The sequence below is a fragment of the Sarcophilus harrisii genome, chromosome 5, assembly GCF_902635505.1.
Source record: "Sarcophilus harrisii chromosome 5, mSarHar1.11, whole genome shotgun sequence".
Lineage (NCBI taxonomy): Eukaryota > Metazoa > Chordata > Mammalia > Dasyuromorphia > Dasyuridae > Sarcophilus > Sarcophilus harrisii.
This window is the reverse complement of record NC_045430.1, coordinates 28,976,533-28,991,764: the sequence shown is the minus strand read 5'-3', so window position 1 is coordinate 28,991,764 and position 15,232 is coordinate 28,976,533. Positions and strand designations below refer to the sequence as shown.

Here is a 15,232-nt window from a genome sequence, read left to right as displayed (position 1 = left end):
GAGGAAATCTAATCAATCTCTTTCAAATCTAGGATCCAATGAGAGGTATCACATAAGATTATCAGTCATTATTTTATCATATGTTTATTATTATTGTCCTCGATTTTTAACACCACCATTGCCCCATTATTATATCTGACTTAACTGGAAATTAAAAGCAACACAACGTGTGAAACCAAATGTATACTTGTCTGTTCTGCCTTAAGAAACTTGTCACCCGCTCAAGATGACAAGACGGTTGTTGTAATTTGAGGGGCTCATTTGCTGGTGAACAGCTTGTTTCTGTTACATTGTATTGAATACAGATTTAGAAAACAAAACCAAGAACAGCTTTCTTGTCAAAACAACATGAGTTCCCACAATTTCTAGTTCACCAAGTTGATGTTTATTGAAAAGAATGGAGCTCTTTTGCCTTCCCGATGTATCAATATTATGAAGCATAAAGTGTGTGACACTCTGTGCCTGATAAGGAAATGCAAGCTTTCTTTTATAGTGACAATGTAGATCCCGTCACAAGAAAGTGGCGGCTATAAAGAAAGGATTCATGTTCCTGAAACCTTCAGTGAAAAAACAACTTGGGGTTTTATTTCTAGAAACCGAGAGATGACAGGCCTCCATGATATTGCCAGTTTTTTCTTAAGTCCGCTTAAATGTGTATTGATATTATTCTACATTAATATATTTATTGGAGAATAATTTTAGTAAGAAGTGAATGCCAGATCCCCGAGACTTCTTTTTTTTTCCAGTTTTAACAAAAATGTTCTCCTTTATCGTGGTATTCCAAAGCTTCATCACATCATGGCCTGGAGAAAATCAGGTCTTAGAAGGCGATCCGCCCTGTTGGATCTTTCCAAACTAGAAGGGGATTGCACATAAGCCAGCCTAGCTAAGTTCAGAGAGTCACATCCCTGGAAAGCCAGCTACTGGGAGATGCTACCTCTCAGACTATTCACCATGGCAAGGAAAGTTTATAATCTCCATTCATGGATAGATTATCCACACCAATAAGATGGTGTGATTGAACATCTACTTCTCTACCCAGTATGTTTTCCTGAAAACTAATATTTAAATTTTGCAAAAACAGATTTATCAAAGAGTACTATATATGTGTTTAAGTATGTATATGAATACATATGCACACACAAGTATACATGTGTATATATTTATATACATATGTGTAACAATATAGCACACATATATTTATATATACATATATAGTATACATACATGTATATATAGTATACATATATGTATACATATATATATAGTATACCTATATATACATAGTATATATACTATATTATATAGATATATATTACATATATACACACATACACATATATTTATTATATATATATATACATTTCATATCCACATAGTATAAATATACATATATGGCATATACATATTTGTATATAAATATATACACATAGTATATAAACCATATATGTATACTTTATATTCATATAGCACAAATACACATATATGTAGCATATATGTATTTGTAGCATATATTATACACATGGTATATATACTATATTTGTATATGTTATATTCACATAATATAAATACACACATATACATATAGCATATATATATTTATATGTACATATATACACATACTATATAATATATACTTTATATTCATATAATACACACACATATATGTACACATAGTATATATATATGTACATATAGCACATATATGTGTGTGTGTGTATATATATATATATATATATATATATATATATACATATAGTATAAATACCACATACAGGATATTTTCACATAGGGTGTATGCTTATGTGTGTGTGTGTGTTTCCCACTCCCCTCTGTGAAGGTCTGTGTCTGACTTTTTCAGGTCCCCATTGGGGGTTTTTGAATCATTTTGCAGAATTCCTGCATTCAGAATTCGTGGCTCTGGAAATCTTTTCTCCCTTTGGCTCAGTGAAAAGTCTGAGTGCATTTCTAAGTTTTAGCAGCAGCCCTCACACTGAGCATGGCCTCTGCACTCAATAAGTTACTCATCTTCTAGGCTGGGCTGGCTTCTGAGATCTGCTCCTTCCTTTAGTCCCTGGCCAACATTTCCCTCACTTTGGAAGTTGTCCCCTTCTTTGGTCGACACTCTCTCCATAATCTTTTGTTTCATTCTGTCTCCTCCTCACTCCTGGCTGAATGCCTTTTCTCTTGCTGGCTCTGCAGAGACGCGGGATAAATGTGACACAGTCTCTGGACTCATTCTTCCACCTACCCCATGCTGCCCTCAGCTATGTGGGCAAGGATCTGCCTCCTGAAGTGTTTCTGCATCCAGAGATCTCTCAGTTCTTAAACTCTGGGACCTTTTCCACTGGACTGGGCAATTGTTAAACCACCTCCAGTTCTATAAAGACTGCAGAGGGATTGTTAGATTGTTTGGTTAGCCAACTGCAATTTTCTTAACCAATTGACAACATTCCTCCATCATACAAAGGATCGCTTGGTCAAAAATTCATCTGCTGACAGACTTCAGATTTTGTCCCATGTGACTGCTTTCAGTGATCCCATTAGCCAGGTGGAAGGGGAGCGAATCACATTCCTACTTGTTTAAGAAGTTTAAAACAGAGTCTTGTCTACAAAGTTTGCAGTCTGCTTTGGGGGTACAGAACCTCTACTCATGAATCAAGTAATTTTTTAAAGTCAGCAATACTTATCCAGGTACCATGTGCCCACAGAGGTGGTTGGTTGTACTTTATTCTCAAAAAGGATCGTGTTTGTACTTTATTCTCAAAAAGGATCGTAACATCAGGGAGGTGATACTATGACATGCAGGTGAATTAGACTTAAGTGATTTAAATGGGGAAGGTCACCTGCCTCAGTTTCCCCTCCATAGCCATCTGGGCCCAGTAGCAAAATCTAGGTACTGTACTAAGCACCCAGATTACAAAGAAAGACAAAACAAAACGAAATAATCATTAAAGAAACAAAACAAAACCCAGACCCTAACCTCAGGGAGCTTACTGTCTAAAGGGAGAGACAGAATAAGATATAAATAAAAGTAAAATAGAAATAGAATAAATTGATGTGGGGATCGTGCAGTCTTATAAGGTAGGAATTAGCATTAGGGGGTTTGAACTTTGATAATAGAAATAGGCCAAAAAGCCAGGAGGCAGAGGTGGAAGAGGTAAAGAGATTCTTTTTTATTTAAATTACATCTTAGTAAGACCTCAGAGGCTGTTGAGGGCCCCAAGAGCCCCCACAGCTATGGACCGTAACATGTGCAAGGCAGCCTTTGCTGACACAGGTGTTGTGGACTGGAAATGAGATAAATTGGAGGCAGAGGGAAGAGGAGAGAGGTCAGACAATGCAACGGTCTGTCAGTCAGAGAGGTCAGAGAACAGCAACTGCTTCTCAGTCTCCTTGTATCCTCCTCTCACAAGAGGAGATCCATTCTGGGTTGGACGTCCAGCAGCCACTGTCAAGTGGCTCCCGTGTATTCCGTCAGCTCTCCCGCGTATTCCAACAAGAGGCAACATGATGGGATCCAAGAAATGCAGAGAAATAAGCAACTTTGGAGGATGTTGAATCTCACTAGAATTTGCACCAAGTCATAATGGATTGTTGACATGGATTGAATTGAACCCTCCCATGTTCCAGAGAAGGAAACTATTCACAAGTTTATTGTCAAAGGCAAGAATTATAATTGTAACTCATTAATACCTAGGGGATTCCCAGTGAGGAAGTTCTCTCCAGCAGTGCAGATCTGTGCCTTTTCTTCAACTTTAGTCTTAGAGAGCTGTCTAGAAATAATGTCTACAAAGGACTAAGTTTGCTTCCTGATACTTCAAAAGTGTTTAATCAATATTTATTCCTTTCTCCTTCCCTAGAGCATTGAAGAGGGCTTAAGTGATTTGCACAGTCTATATTTATCAGGGGAAGAATTTGAACTCGGTTCTTCCTAACTTAGGTCAGCCCCTTTACCCACTTAGAATCTTTAAATAAAGTATCTAGAGAAAAAAAAAAAAAGAAAATCTTTATAGAAGAACTGGGAATTGTCAAGTCTCACAAGAAACCTTAATCATTCTCATAAGGGATGACGTTCCTTTAAGATCACTCCGATTTTCTGGAGGATTTGCTTTTCTAGGAAAGGGCATTTCTTTCTCTTTTTAAAAAATTGATTTCAGCCCTCTTTTTCCATTCCAGCTCATATGTTAGCCAAGCAAGCAGCTTCCTCCCAGGAAAGAAATCCTTCTCAATGGCTACCTATCATTCATCTTTTTGAGATAGCATTGCTTCATTGTAGGACAGCTGCAATAGAAGGTGAATTGGAAGCTGAAATTCTTTTTGAAAAAGGTAAAGAATATTTGGTGTCTTGGGTATAATGAATTCACATTATAAGTAGCTTTCTTCTATTTTTCTGATACAAATCCTTATCCCGTAATTGACTATGAAAACTTTTCTTCATGGTGGCCAGGTGAGACAGTACACAATGTGTTGGACTTGATATCTGGAAAACTTGGATTCAAATCTTCTCATAGACACTGAGTTCATGATCCTGGGCAAGTGACTCAGACACTCAGCCTCAGTTTACCTATTTGTCAAATACTGATGAGAATATAGCAGCTACTTTACCGGATTATTGTGAGGATCAAATGAAATAACATATAAAAAGTATTTTGCATATCTTAAAGGATATCAATACATTAATAACTATCAATATTAAAAAACACAATAAATTATGTAATAAACAAACGACAATTTGCAATATAATGGTGACATTTTTATCATGTAGGATTTACTCATGGGAAAAGTAATTGTACTTTTGTCATTCTTAATATGAGAGAAAACAACAGTATTTCAAGTTTAATTAATATTTTTATTATTCTCATTAAAGATTCAACTCCATGTTAAACATATATACATATATATATATATATATATATATATATACACAGATACATGCATACATATATATGAGCAAGTCACTTATCCTCTGTCTCCCTCAGTTCCCTCACTATAAAATAGATGTGATACTGGTAGCTCTTTCTGGGTTGTTGTGTGAACCAACTGAGATAATATTGTGAAATGAGCTCGTAAATCTATAGTGCTCTATAAATGCTTGCTATTATTAATGTTGGGAAGAGACTCCTCGCTCCCATCAGCTACCTTAGCCATCCGTTTTTATTAGTGTCAAAACTGGTCATTTGTAACACATCTATGTTACTTGTGGACAGTCCTCTGTCCATAAATTCCATCACTGGTAGGGCTCACCCTTCAGTAACACAGATTGCTGCTGCTTTGTGTCCTAGTAGCTTGTTTTGGGGAGTGGATGAAAAATCCATTCCTTTGCATCCAACCTTATGATAAGGCTCTTGGGAACCTATTAAGACTGGTTCTTGGACCGTTAGCCTGCATTCTGTCCATCTGTGTTGGAAACCTGTCCATCTTGGGCCAGGATGGGTTAGGGCTGATAAAGCTGATGTTTCTCAGGCAGAATCTCTGGGGTCCCTGAGTCTAGTTTGTGTCTCAGTGAGCTATCAGATGAGAACTGTAGTGTAGGATGTGCATGTCCACATATATATGATATGATTGATTAAAAAATAAAATTTTTATTTAAAAATTTAACATTAGACATTAATATTCATTAACTATTCATATATAATAATGAAAACAATGGTAGCTAGCACAGTGCTTACCATGTGTTAGATACTGTGCTAAGCACATTTAAATACAAGTTAAATCATAAAATGTTACTTTTTTCAGTTTTTTTCCTTTAAGACCTCATTAAAATCCTTTGACCATTCATTTGAAATACAAATATACATATGTGAGTATGTGTGTGTGTGTATATATATATATATATATATATGTTTGTGTGTATATATTATATATAATGAGTTTTTCTATATATAGATAGAATGTTTTTGTATTTTGAAGAGAATACAAAAGGAATATGTACTGGTTTTTAAGTATAGAAAAGTTATAAACATTGCTTTAAAAATTGTTCTGTTTGTGCTTCTTTATGTCCATTTATTCTTACTCACTTTTTCTGATATTCCTATTAGACTGTGAGCTTCTCAAAGACAGGGGCAATATTTTGTCTTTCTTCTGAATATCTAACACTTAGCACAGTGTCTAGTTAATGCTAGATAATGAATAAATGTTTATTGATTGATAACTGACAATATATGCTCCATTTTTCTGGCAGTTTTTTTCCCCTTTGTATTATTTCATAAAGACCTTTCTGGATTTCTTTGTATGCTATGTAATTAAATTATAGAATTCCATTATATTAATGTAACCCATTTATTTAACTGTTCCCTCTATTATTAGATATTAGATTAGATATTAGATATCCCCTCTATTATTGCTTTCAGGTGTTTTTTTCCCCCCAGTTACGTATAATGCTGCTGTAAAAACCTTTTGATTGATAACTTTTTAAATGTTTGATGATTGTCAGAAAGCATTGCCCAAATTAGAATTATTGAATTAAGGGGTATGGTTATTTTTGTAGCTTTTGTTGTTTATTGACAGACAGTTCTCCAAAAAAATTCTGCAACTTTATAATTCATCAGCAATGAATAAGTCTACCAGTTTCTCTAAAACCTTCTCAATATTGAGTTTTTATTTTTTGTCAGTTTGGTCATCACCTCAAAGCTGCTCTAATTATTAGTAAGATAATACTTTTTTTTCTAGTGATTATTAATAATTTATGTTTCCTCTTTTAAAATTCTTCATCTCCTTTGACCATTTATATAACACGAACCAGGAGTTTTTAATCATGTATATTTTTAACTTTTCCTTTTATGTTTTAAGTATCAGGTTTTTGTTTGTCATATTTTCACAATCAGTTTTTAATAGCAACATTCTGATTCTGATTCTTACAGGTTTGTTTTTCCTGTCTTTCTTTGAAATATTAGTGCTGCCACCATCACTAAATAAGTGATGCCTTTGAGAACATCAAAGGAACAGACTTAGCACTGAGCCAAGCAATGAACTCCAAGAAGGGCTTGGAAGGGCCACATAAAGGGACTGAAGTGTTTTCACTGTCATTGATTGGTTGGTGTTGCCAAGCACTGTTTTAAAATTTATTATGCTCTATTTATTTTGGTCTGCATTTTAGACAAGGTAGACAATAAAGAAGGGATAGCTAGGGAAAGGAGAAATAAATAAGGGGGAAGGAACAAAGTATGCATTTGGAAAGAGAACTGAGAGGGGTGAGAATAAGAATTGTGAAAGAAAACTTGGGCACAAAAAAGACACACTAGAACAGGTAGTTAATCATTCAGTGGCCTGGAGGCAAATAGACTTTTTCATGTGGCAGCAGATGTTGCAACCTGCAATTTTTCTGAGAACAATACAAGTAGCCCTTCCCCTCAAGAGCCTTCCTGCACTAGAAAGATCCATAAGAACATTTAATTTTCTAATTTAGCAGCGTGAGATGTTGGGGGCCCAAAGAAGGACAGAAGGACAGAAACAGCTTTAATGCCTATTTCTTCTCTTTCTTGTCTTTCAGGCAAATTAGAACGTCAGATATTTATGGCAGATGAAACAAGGAATATATCCTATGACCTCTTTGATGCTATAAAAATAAGTCTGAAAAATGATCAAAATTCAGGGTAAAGAAAACCCCTCAAAATATCTTTCCATTGCAGTAATTTGTGTGTTTGGCTTTTTGCCTTGCCCTTTTTTGAGGAGGGATTTCTCTTTTGGACTATTTTAGTCAGAACTGGTTGAAAGGCCTCTTCATTCAGCTCTGGGTCACTGGTCACTAATAACTCAGGTAGGGGCAGCTAGGTGGGGCAGTGGATAGAGCACCAGCCCTGAAGTCAGGAGGACCTGAGTTCAAATCTGGTCTCAAACACTTAATACGTCTTGGCTGTGTGACCCTGGGCAAGTCACTTAACCCAAATTGCCTCAGCAAAAAACAAAACAAGAACAAAAACTCAGAACTCAAACAACATTAAAAATGTGCTCATGTAGTAGCCAACCACAAATTCCAGCCCTGCTCTAGGGCCTAGTTCATGAAAATGACCCGTGACTCTGGCCTTCCCAAGAGGGATACGACACTTATTATACTGGGGAACAAACATGGCTATTAAACTCTTCTGTCTGCTTGTAGACTCTGCTTTGTGTTACTGGTGCATATATCCCCTAGCCCACATCTTAGACCTTGCTGACCTGTCCCGTCATAGGAGGTATCCCTGTGGACACAGAAGAGTGGGCCTTTAGGGGTTTCCAAGGAGTCTGGGTCAGCACTAGAACCCAACTAACCTGGAAGGAGGAAAAGTGATCCTCCCATTAACTGGTCTAGAAAACCCTTGGGTACCCCAATCCCCACCATGGGTGTTTAAAATTTTTTAAAAATGTTCTACACTGTCATGAAAAGGCTAACTTGGGTCTTTGCATGGGGAATGGCTCCAAGATTTACCATCATATATTTTTGTTGCAATAGAACAGAGGAATAGAACTCTCTAGATTTTAAAGTGTCTGTGAACTTGGAAGGCAAAATGAAAATAGATCTTGATTTTCACCAAATTCTAACTAAAATTTGAAATTTGTTTGACTAATAAATATTTTAAATTATTTAATTTAATTTAATTTTAAAAAATTCTGAGAAGAGGCCCACAGGCACCAAAAAGATCCATGACACAAAAAGAACTTAAAATCCCCAGCACTAGAAAGTTATAGCACTTTTCTAGAGCATTGTCATTTTAGGTGACAAGGAGCCAAGGGAAGTAGGGACAGCCCCTTAGTGAAAAAAGAGTAGAAGAGGGTGGGATAAAGAAGTGCAATACAGATGATTTAGTCTAACCAACTGGTTACAAAAGGAGCCAGCCTACCAGATTACCAGGTGCTGTGCTATGCTGTATTTCTGGGGAGCCAGAAAAAAAATCAGAAAAAAGTCCCTGACCTCAAGGAGCTTCCAGTCTTTATGGGAGAGAAAGTGCAAGATATGCATAGGAACCAAGTGCTGCCATGATGCACAGAGCACTGGGCTTGAGTCAGGAAGACTCATCTTCCTGAGTTCAAATTCAGCCTCAGATTGTAATTCTGAGCAAGTCATTTCACACTGTTTGCCTCAGTTTCCTCACCTGTAAAATGAGCCGGAGAAGGAATGGCCAACCACCGCAGTATCTTTGCCGAGAAACCTCCTCCAGAAAGTCGGATATGTCTAAAACAACTGAACAACAATAATGTACAAATAAATTGGAAGCAATCAACAGAGGGAAAGCACTGGAATTAAGGAGTCAAGAGAGGCTTTCTGTAGAAGCTGGAATGTTCGCTGGGACTTGAAGAAAATCCACCTAGTTCAGGAGGCAGAAATGAGGAGGAGGGAGCTGGAGGGATTGCATGATAATGAATAGTTAAGCTGCTCATTAAAATTCTGTAACTTTTTTTTTTTTAGGTTGATAAGGAAATCCTACCTGGAAATAGCCCTGTTATATTTTCATTTGGGGAGTCTTAAGCAATCCTCTTTAAAAAATAAGGTAAAAGATTTCATTATTATATGAGCGCTTTGAAGTTGTCATATAAATATGTAGTATGGCCCTAATACAGTGAGGTCAATTTTCACCTGTGGCTCCATGGAAATGATTACTTTTCCCGGCTGCTCTAATCATGGCCCCAGGAGTAATTTGGATACTTGGTGATGCAACCGTTTAGGATAGCTTGTTTTCTCACCAGTTATCATAGACCACCATGTGTCATTCACTGATGGATTGGGTCTACACAAGTGCTAAGTTCGAGTCAGTTTTGATGATTTTTTTCAGGGATCCATATACTTAAAACTTCTCTACTCCACCAGGGAAGAGAAAAGAAGAGGTGTTTTTTTTTTTTTTTTTTAATTACCTACTATGTGCTAGGCACCATACTAAGTGCCTTATAAGTATGCTCACAAGGCAGGTGCTATTTGTATTCCCATTTTACAACTAAGGAAAATGAGTCAGATAAACTTGTTCAGGCTTACAGCCAGTAAGCGTCTGAGGCCTAGATGCCATTAGCTATTGAATTAGAAAATTAAAAAAAAAATCTTATTCAAACCTTGATGGTAATTCTTAGAGATTTTTCATCATTGTTCATCTTAACTCTTTCTTCTTTTAGCTCTTTATTTTTATATGTTGGCTTTATTTGAGCTCTGGAAATTGTCAGGCAAACAGTAATGTTTATTAAATACCCCTTGTATGAGGTACCAAATCAAGCAAAGGGAAAAACCCCCCAAATCCCCAAGAAATAAGTGCCATAGAGGTTGTTCTACAGAAGGAATACATTACACACACACACATATATACATATATGTGCACACACATATATATATATATATATTATGTGTATATATAAGTAGGTATTTAATAAATTGTATAGTAATTTACAGAAGTAATAAACTGGAAGGAACTTATTTCAGGCAGCTCCTTTGTTTTTAGGTATTTTTAGCAAGATAAAAAAAAATTAAGTTGCTCTTTTTCATAGATATAGGAAGAAGAGAGGGGTAAATTGCAATTTGTTATTTTAAAACTTGTAATAGAAATGTATGTATTAGTGAGCTCCCACTCTGCGTCTGGAGCATGCAACCTGAACTTTGGCTTACCACTCCCACTCCCATTTCCAGAAAATGACCACATTTTCCAAACACTTGCCATAGCTCTGAGTTGACAGAAATCTGTCTTTTCCGCATCTTTCCTTTAGCACTTATACAGCTAGGACCCAATGAGTGTGAATAATGGCTCCCTGACTGGCACCAATTGCCATAATTTATAGGCAATCACTTCAGGGGAGTCATTATTTGTACCTTCTGAGACCTCACTGTGTTCTGGCGAGAGCAGAAGGAACCCAAGATACAAGACAGCTTGTCGATATAGTTTGAACAGATCCTGCTTGAAGAAATAGATCTTAGGAAATTTCATTTTCTCTTAACACAGTGAACTCCTAATTCTTAACATTAACTGAGAGCAGAAATTATAAGGATGTAGATCTGATCTGCCCTGATTAAGCCACTTATAGGGTAGCAGACTCTGAGAGAATAGAAAAATACCAGAGAAAGAAGGGCAATGAACACACACATATACATATATATACACATTATATATATGTATGTACATATATATATACATGTACATATATATGGGTTTATTGGATTAATTGGGGGCATTGTATTCAGAAGACCAGACAGAAGGATGGAATAGTCGATTCCCACTCCAGTCTTAAACCAGGTTAGATATAGATAGACAGATTTTGATATAGATAGATTATAGATATACATATATATAGACATAGTGATATAGATAGATATATTATAGATGTAGTTAGATATAGCAATATAGAAAGAAAGACAGACACACAGATAGATAGACAAATAGATAGATGATTACAAACAGAACAAAGAAGGCACAGTGTCAGGGATAGTACAGTATCCTATGGGATAATTATAGCTTCTTTTGATGTTTACATTTATTCAAAGTAGCTTACGTTAACTGTGGAGTCATAGGTCCCATTCTTACATTTCTCCCAGATAGAAATGATTGAATGAAATCTTCAATCAATTTTAAAAACACCTATAATATTTAGACTAATATTTAGACAGCACCTTATGGTTTACAAATATTTTATGTATGTATTTTATTATTTCATATGACCAACCTGTTGAATTGTCCAGTTTGAATTTGTATCTACTTTCCTTACCTGTTTTTAGTGCTTATACTAAAAGACCTATGAATTGACCCAGAATAGGCAAGTAGGTAATACAGTGATAGCAAGCTGAGCTTGGAGTCAAGAAGATTCATCTCTGAGTTCAAATCTGGCCTTACTTATTACCTGTGTGACCCTTTTCAAGTCACTTATTAAACCTGTTTGCCTTAGTTTCCACCTATAAAATGAACTGGAGAAGGAAATAGTAAATCACTTCTCTATGTTTGCCAAGAAAACCCTAATTGGGTCATGAAGAATTGGACATGACTGAAATGACTGAATTACCACCATGGCAAGCAATGATAAAGTGAAGGAGGTAGCCCAGCTAACCCACTACTGAATAATGAACCTAAAATATTTGAAATGGGAGAATTTTCTAGACAGCATTTTTCTTTTCTTTTTTTTAAAATAATGACTTTTATTGTCAAAATACATGCAAAGAAAGTTTTCAAAATTCAGCTTTGCAAAACCCTGTGTTCCAAATTGTTTTCTTCCCTACCTTCCCCCCACCCCTTCCCTTAGATAGCAAGTAATCCAATATAGATTAAATATGGGGAATTCTTCTTTATATATTTCCATATTCATCATGATGCACAAGAAATCAGATCAAAAGGAGGGAAAAAGTGAGAAAAAAACCAAGAAAACAACAACAAAGGTGAAAATACTATGATGTGATCCACATTCATTTCCCATAGTCCTTTCTAAATGCAGATGGCTCTCTCTATCACAAGACCTCATTGTTGAAGAGAGCCCCATCCATCAAAATTGATCACTGTATAAAATCTTATTGTTGCCTTGTACAATAATCTCCTGGTTCTGCTCACTTCACTCAACATCAGTTCATGTAAGTCTCTTCAGGCCTCTCTGAAATCATCCTGTTGATCGTTTCTTATAGAACAATAATATTCCATAACATTTATATACCATAATTTGTTCAGTCATTCCCCAACTGATGAGCCTCCCCCTCAGTTTCCAGTTTCTTACCACTACAAAAAGGGGTGCTCAAACATTTTGCACATGTGGGTCCCTTTCCCTCCTTTATGATCTCTTTGGAAATATAAGCCCAATAGAAACACTGCTGGATCACAACAGTTTTGAAAGTGCTTTGAGCAGAGTCCAAGGTTGGATCAGTTCACAACTCCACCATATTAGTGTCTGGGTAGTATTTTTCTCAGTCATCCTCTGAATCTAAAAGAAACAAACCCATCAACTTATTAAATTAATTCCAAATATCCAATTTCAGTAGTTGTCATACTGTGCTAACATCTATCTGGTCCATTGTGTGGTGGGCTCTGCTACAAGATAGCCCTCCGTTCTTTTGCAATGTTTTAGACATGTTGTAGAATAATATATTGCCATTCCCATTAACGTCTCTCCTTTGAACTCTTCTGCCTTCGAGAAGAGACAAATCTCCATCTGAAAAGTTAGTGAAAATTATCCCCAATTCTTCTTTTTAAAGCCATTTCAGGAAATTCTGAGATACAGTTGCCCCCTTTAAATGGAAACTCATAGAACATAACACCTAACAAAGGACCTGAGGAACAATTTGTTCTTTTCTCGCATTTCCCTACTTGGATATACTACCAGCCCAGATTTTGTGACTCTTTCAGTGGCAACTGGCTCGATGAGAGGGGACCATATTTAAAGATAAAACGCCTCAGATTTTTTCAATAGCCAACTTCCCATCTTCATCAGAGATCTTTTGACCATTTTTTAGGTTTCTGTTCAAAGCCAAATTCCAATAAAGGAAGCAATATTAGAGAAAAATGATGTGTACCTGATATTGTCCTGGATGGCAATCCGAGCTGCTTCCCAGGTGGGTGACACTGACTTTAATCTTTTTTCATATCCTCAAATCTATAGTGAGCTCCTACCAACTGCCAAGCAAAAATAGTACAGCTGGAGAGTGGTATAGGAGGAAGCTGCAGTCAGACTCCCTGGGATTTCTGCTGGTGTGGGGTTCTTCACAAAAGCTGGAAGTGGACCCCGTCTGAGCAGTGCCTTAAATCGCAGTTCACCAGGCTTACCCTTGTTTGTTCCAGCCTTATTTAGTGAAAATATTAGGAGATATTTATATGTGGATGTTTGATTGGAGGGCAAATATCAACTGCATCCAGAGGAAGTTGTCTGTTTGAAATGATTTGTGCATTAATTAAATTGTCAACAGCAATGACTTATTTGACTATGACTTGAATTTTGTGTAGGTTGGTGGCAGGGAGGGTCAAAGTAGAGTTCTAGGTTGTCCTTATTTTTTCTCCTTGGAGCATGATGCATACAAAGAGTTCTGTTTTATGGTTTCCCTTTTCACAGATGGTTTGCCTGCCTATGTTTATAAAATGTATTACATATAAATATAGATTGGATCCTAAATGATGTATTAATTATAGGTCAGTGAAGCTACAATAGCTGCTCAGAAGCTAATTGGACAGAAGAGTATTATGTTGGAGAAAATTAAAATGATCTTCTACCAGAATATCCCAGAATTTGCTGTTGTGGACCTCACTTCTACATATATAGATTATTTGACTGGTATGCTTATTTGTCAAATCAGTTTTCTGGGATATGTAAATATAAGGGATTTGATTATGCTTACATTTTTTTTAAAGGTCTGTAATGTTCTAGAGGAGGGGCTCTTAACATTTTTGGGGGGTGGTCATAAACTTTCATTTGGCAATTTAGTGAAGCAGAATAATTTTTAAATGAATAAATTAAATTTTTATGTTTTTTAATTTAAAAAATTTAATGCATAAAAATGCATAAAATAAAATATGCCTTTCCAAGGAAACCCATTATACTGAACTATTATTATTAAAATATTAACAACACAAGTTTGTGGATTCCAGGTTAAGAATTTCTGTTCTAAACTCAGGATGAATCAGCATTCCAGATTTTCATTGAGGGATCCTTAATCTTTTTTTATATACTGAACAAAATGGTGAAATCTTTGTTTCCCTTCTCAGAGTCATGTTTTGAAATGCATAAGAAAAATATGTAGGATTATAAAGAAATGAATTACTGAAACAGTAAAATATTAAAGAAACAAATTTATGATACAACACTATATCTGCTTTTTCTTATCATATTAAACAATGAGAACAATACATTTAAGGTACAGGCAAATTAAGGAGTCCAATAACTACAGTAATTTCTAAGTAATGATCATTGTAAACAATATTTTGACATATCTTCAACAAAAGTAATGTGACATGAAAATACTTGTGATTTCTCTTCATGACAAAACCACGGGTCCTGCTAATTACTGCCGTGCTTTGTTGCCTGTATTTATAATTGAAGAAAAAACTAAATTTCAGTTAGAGGTTGGGGAAAATGTGGCTATAATATTTTCCCTAGACTAGTTCACAGACCTCCTTAAATCTATGAGCCTCTGGCCTAAAGGAACTTGGATAGGAAGAATGAGGAGTTTGATCATAAGACTCAGAATTGTTTCCTTGATTCGTGACTATTGAAAACTACCCAGAATCAGTCTAATTCTTCCATGTGCACTTTGTTCATATTTTCATACCACTCCTAAATCTCTTTTCTAGGCTTTAAAATCCCAATTGCTCCTCTT

At 35.9% G+C, this 15,232-nt stretch overlaps 1 protein-coding gene across 1 annotated transcript in view; it reads left to right on the top strand.

Annotated features, from left to right (window-relative positions):
- Positions 1-15,232, top strand: part of CFAP54 (cilia and flagella associated protein 54) — a 299,509-nt gene that overhangs the window by 226,970 nt on the left and 57,307 nt on the right. Inside the window, exons 57-61 of the mRNA XM_031939791.1 lie at positions 4,180-4,329; positions 7,493-7,595; positions 9,386-9,467; positions 13,379-13,477; positions 14,049-14,190. Of these exons, the coding sequence (XP_031795651.1) occupies positions 4,180-4,329; positions 7,493-7,595; positions 9,386-9,467; positions 13,379-13,477; positions 14,049-14,190 (576 nt within the window). The remainder of the gene's footprint in view (positions 1-4,179; positions 4,330-7,492; positions 7,596-9,385; positions 9,468-13,378; positions 13,478-14,048; positions 14,191-15,232) is intronic.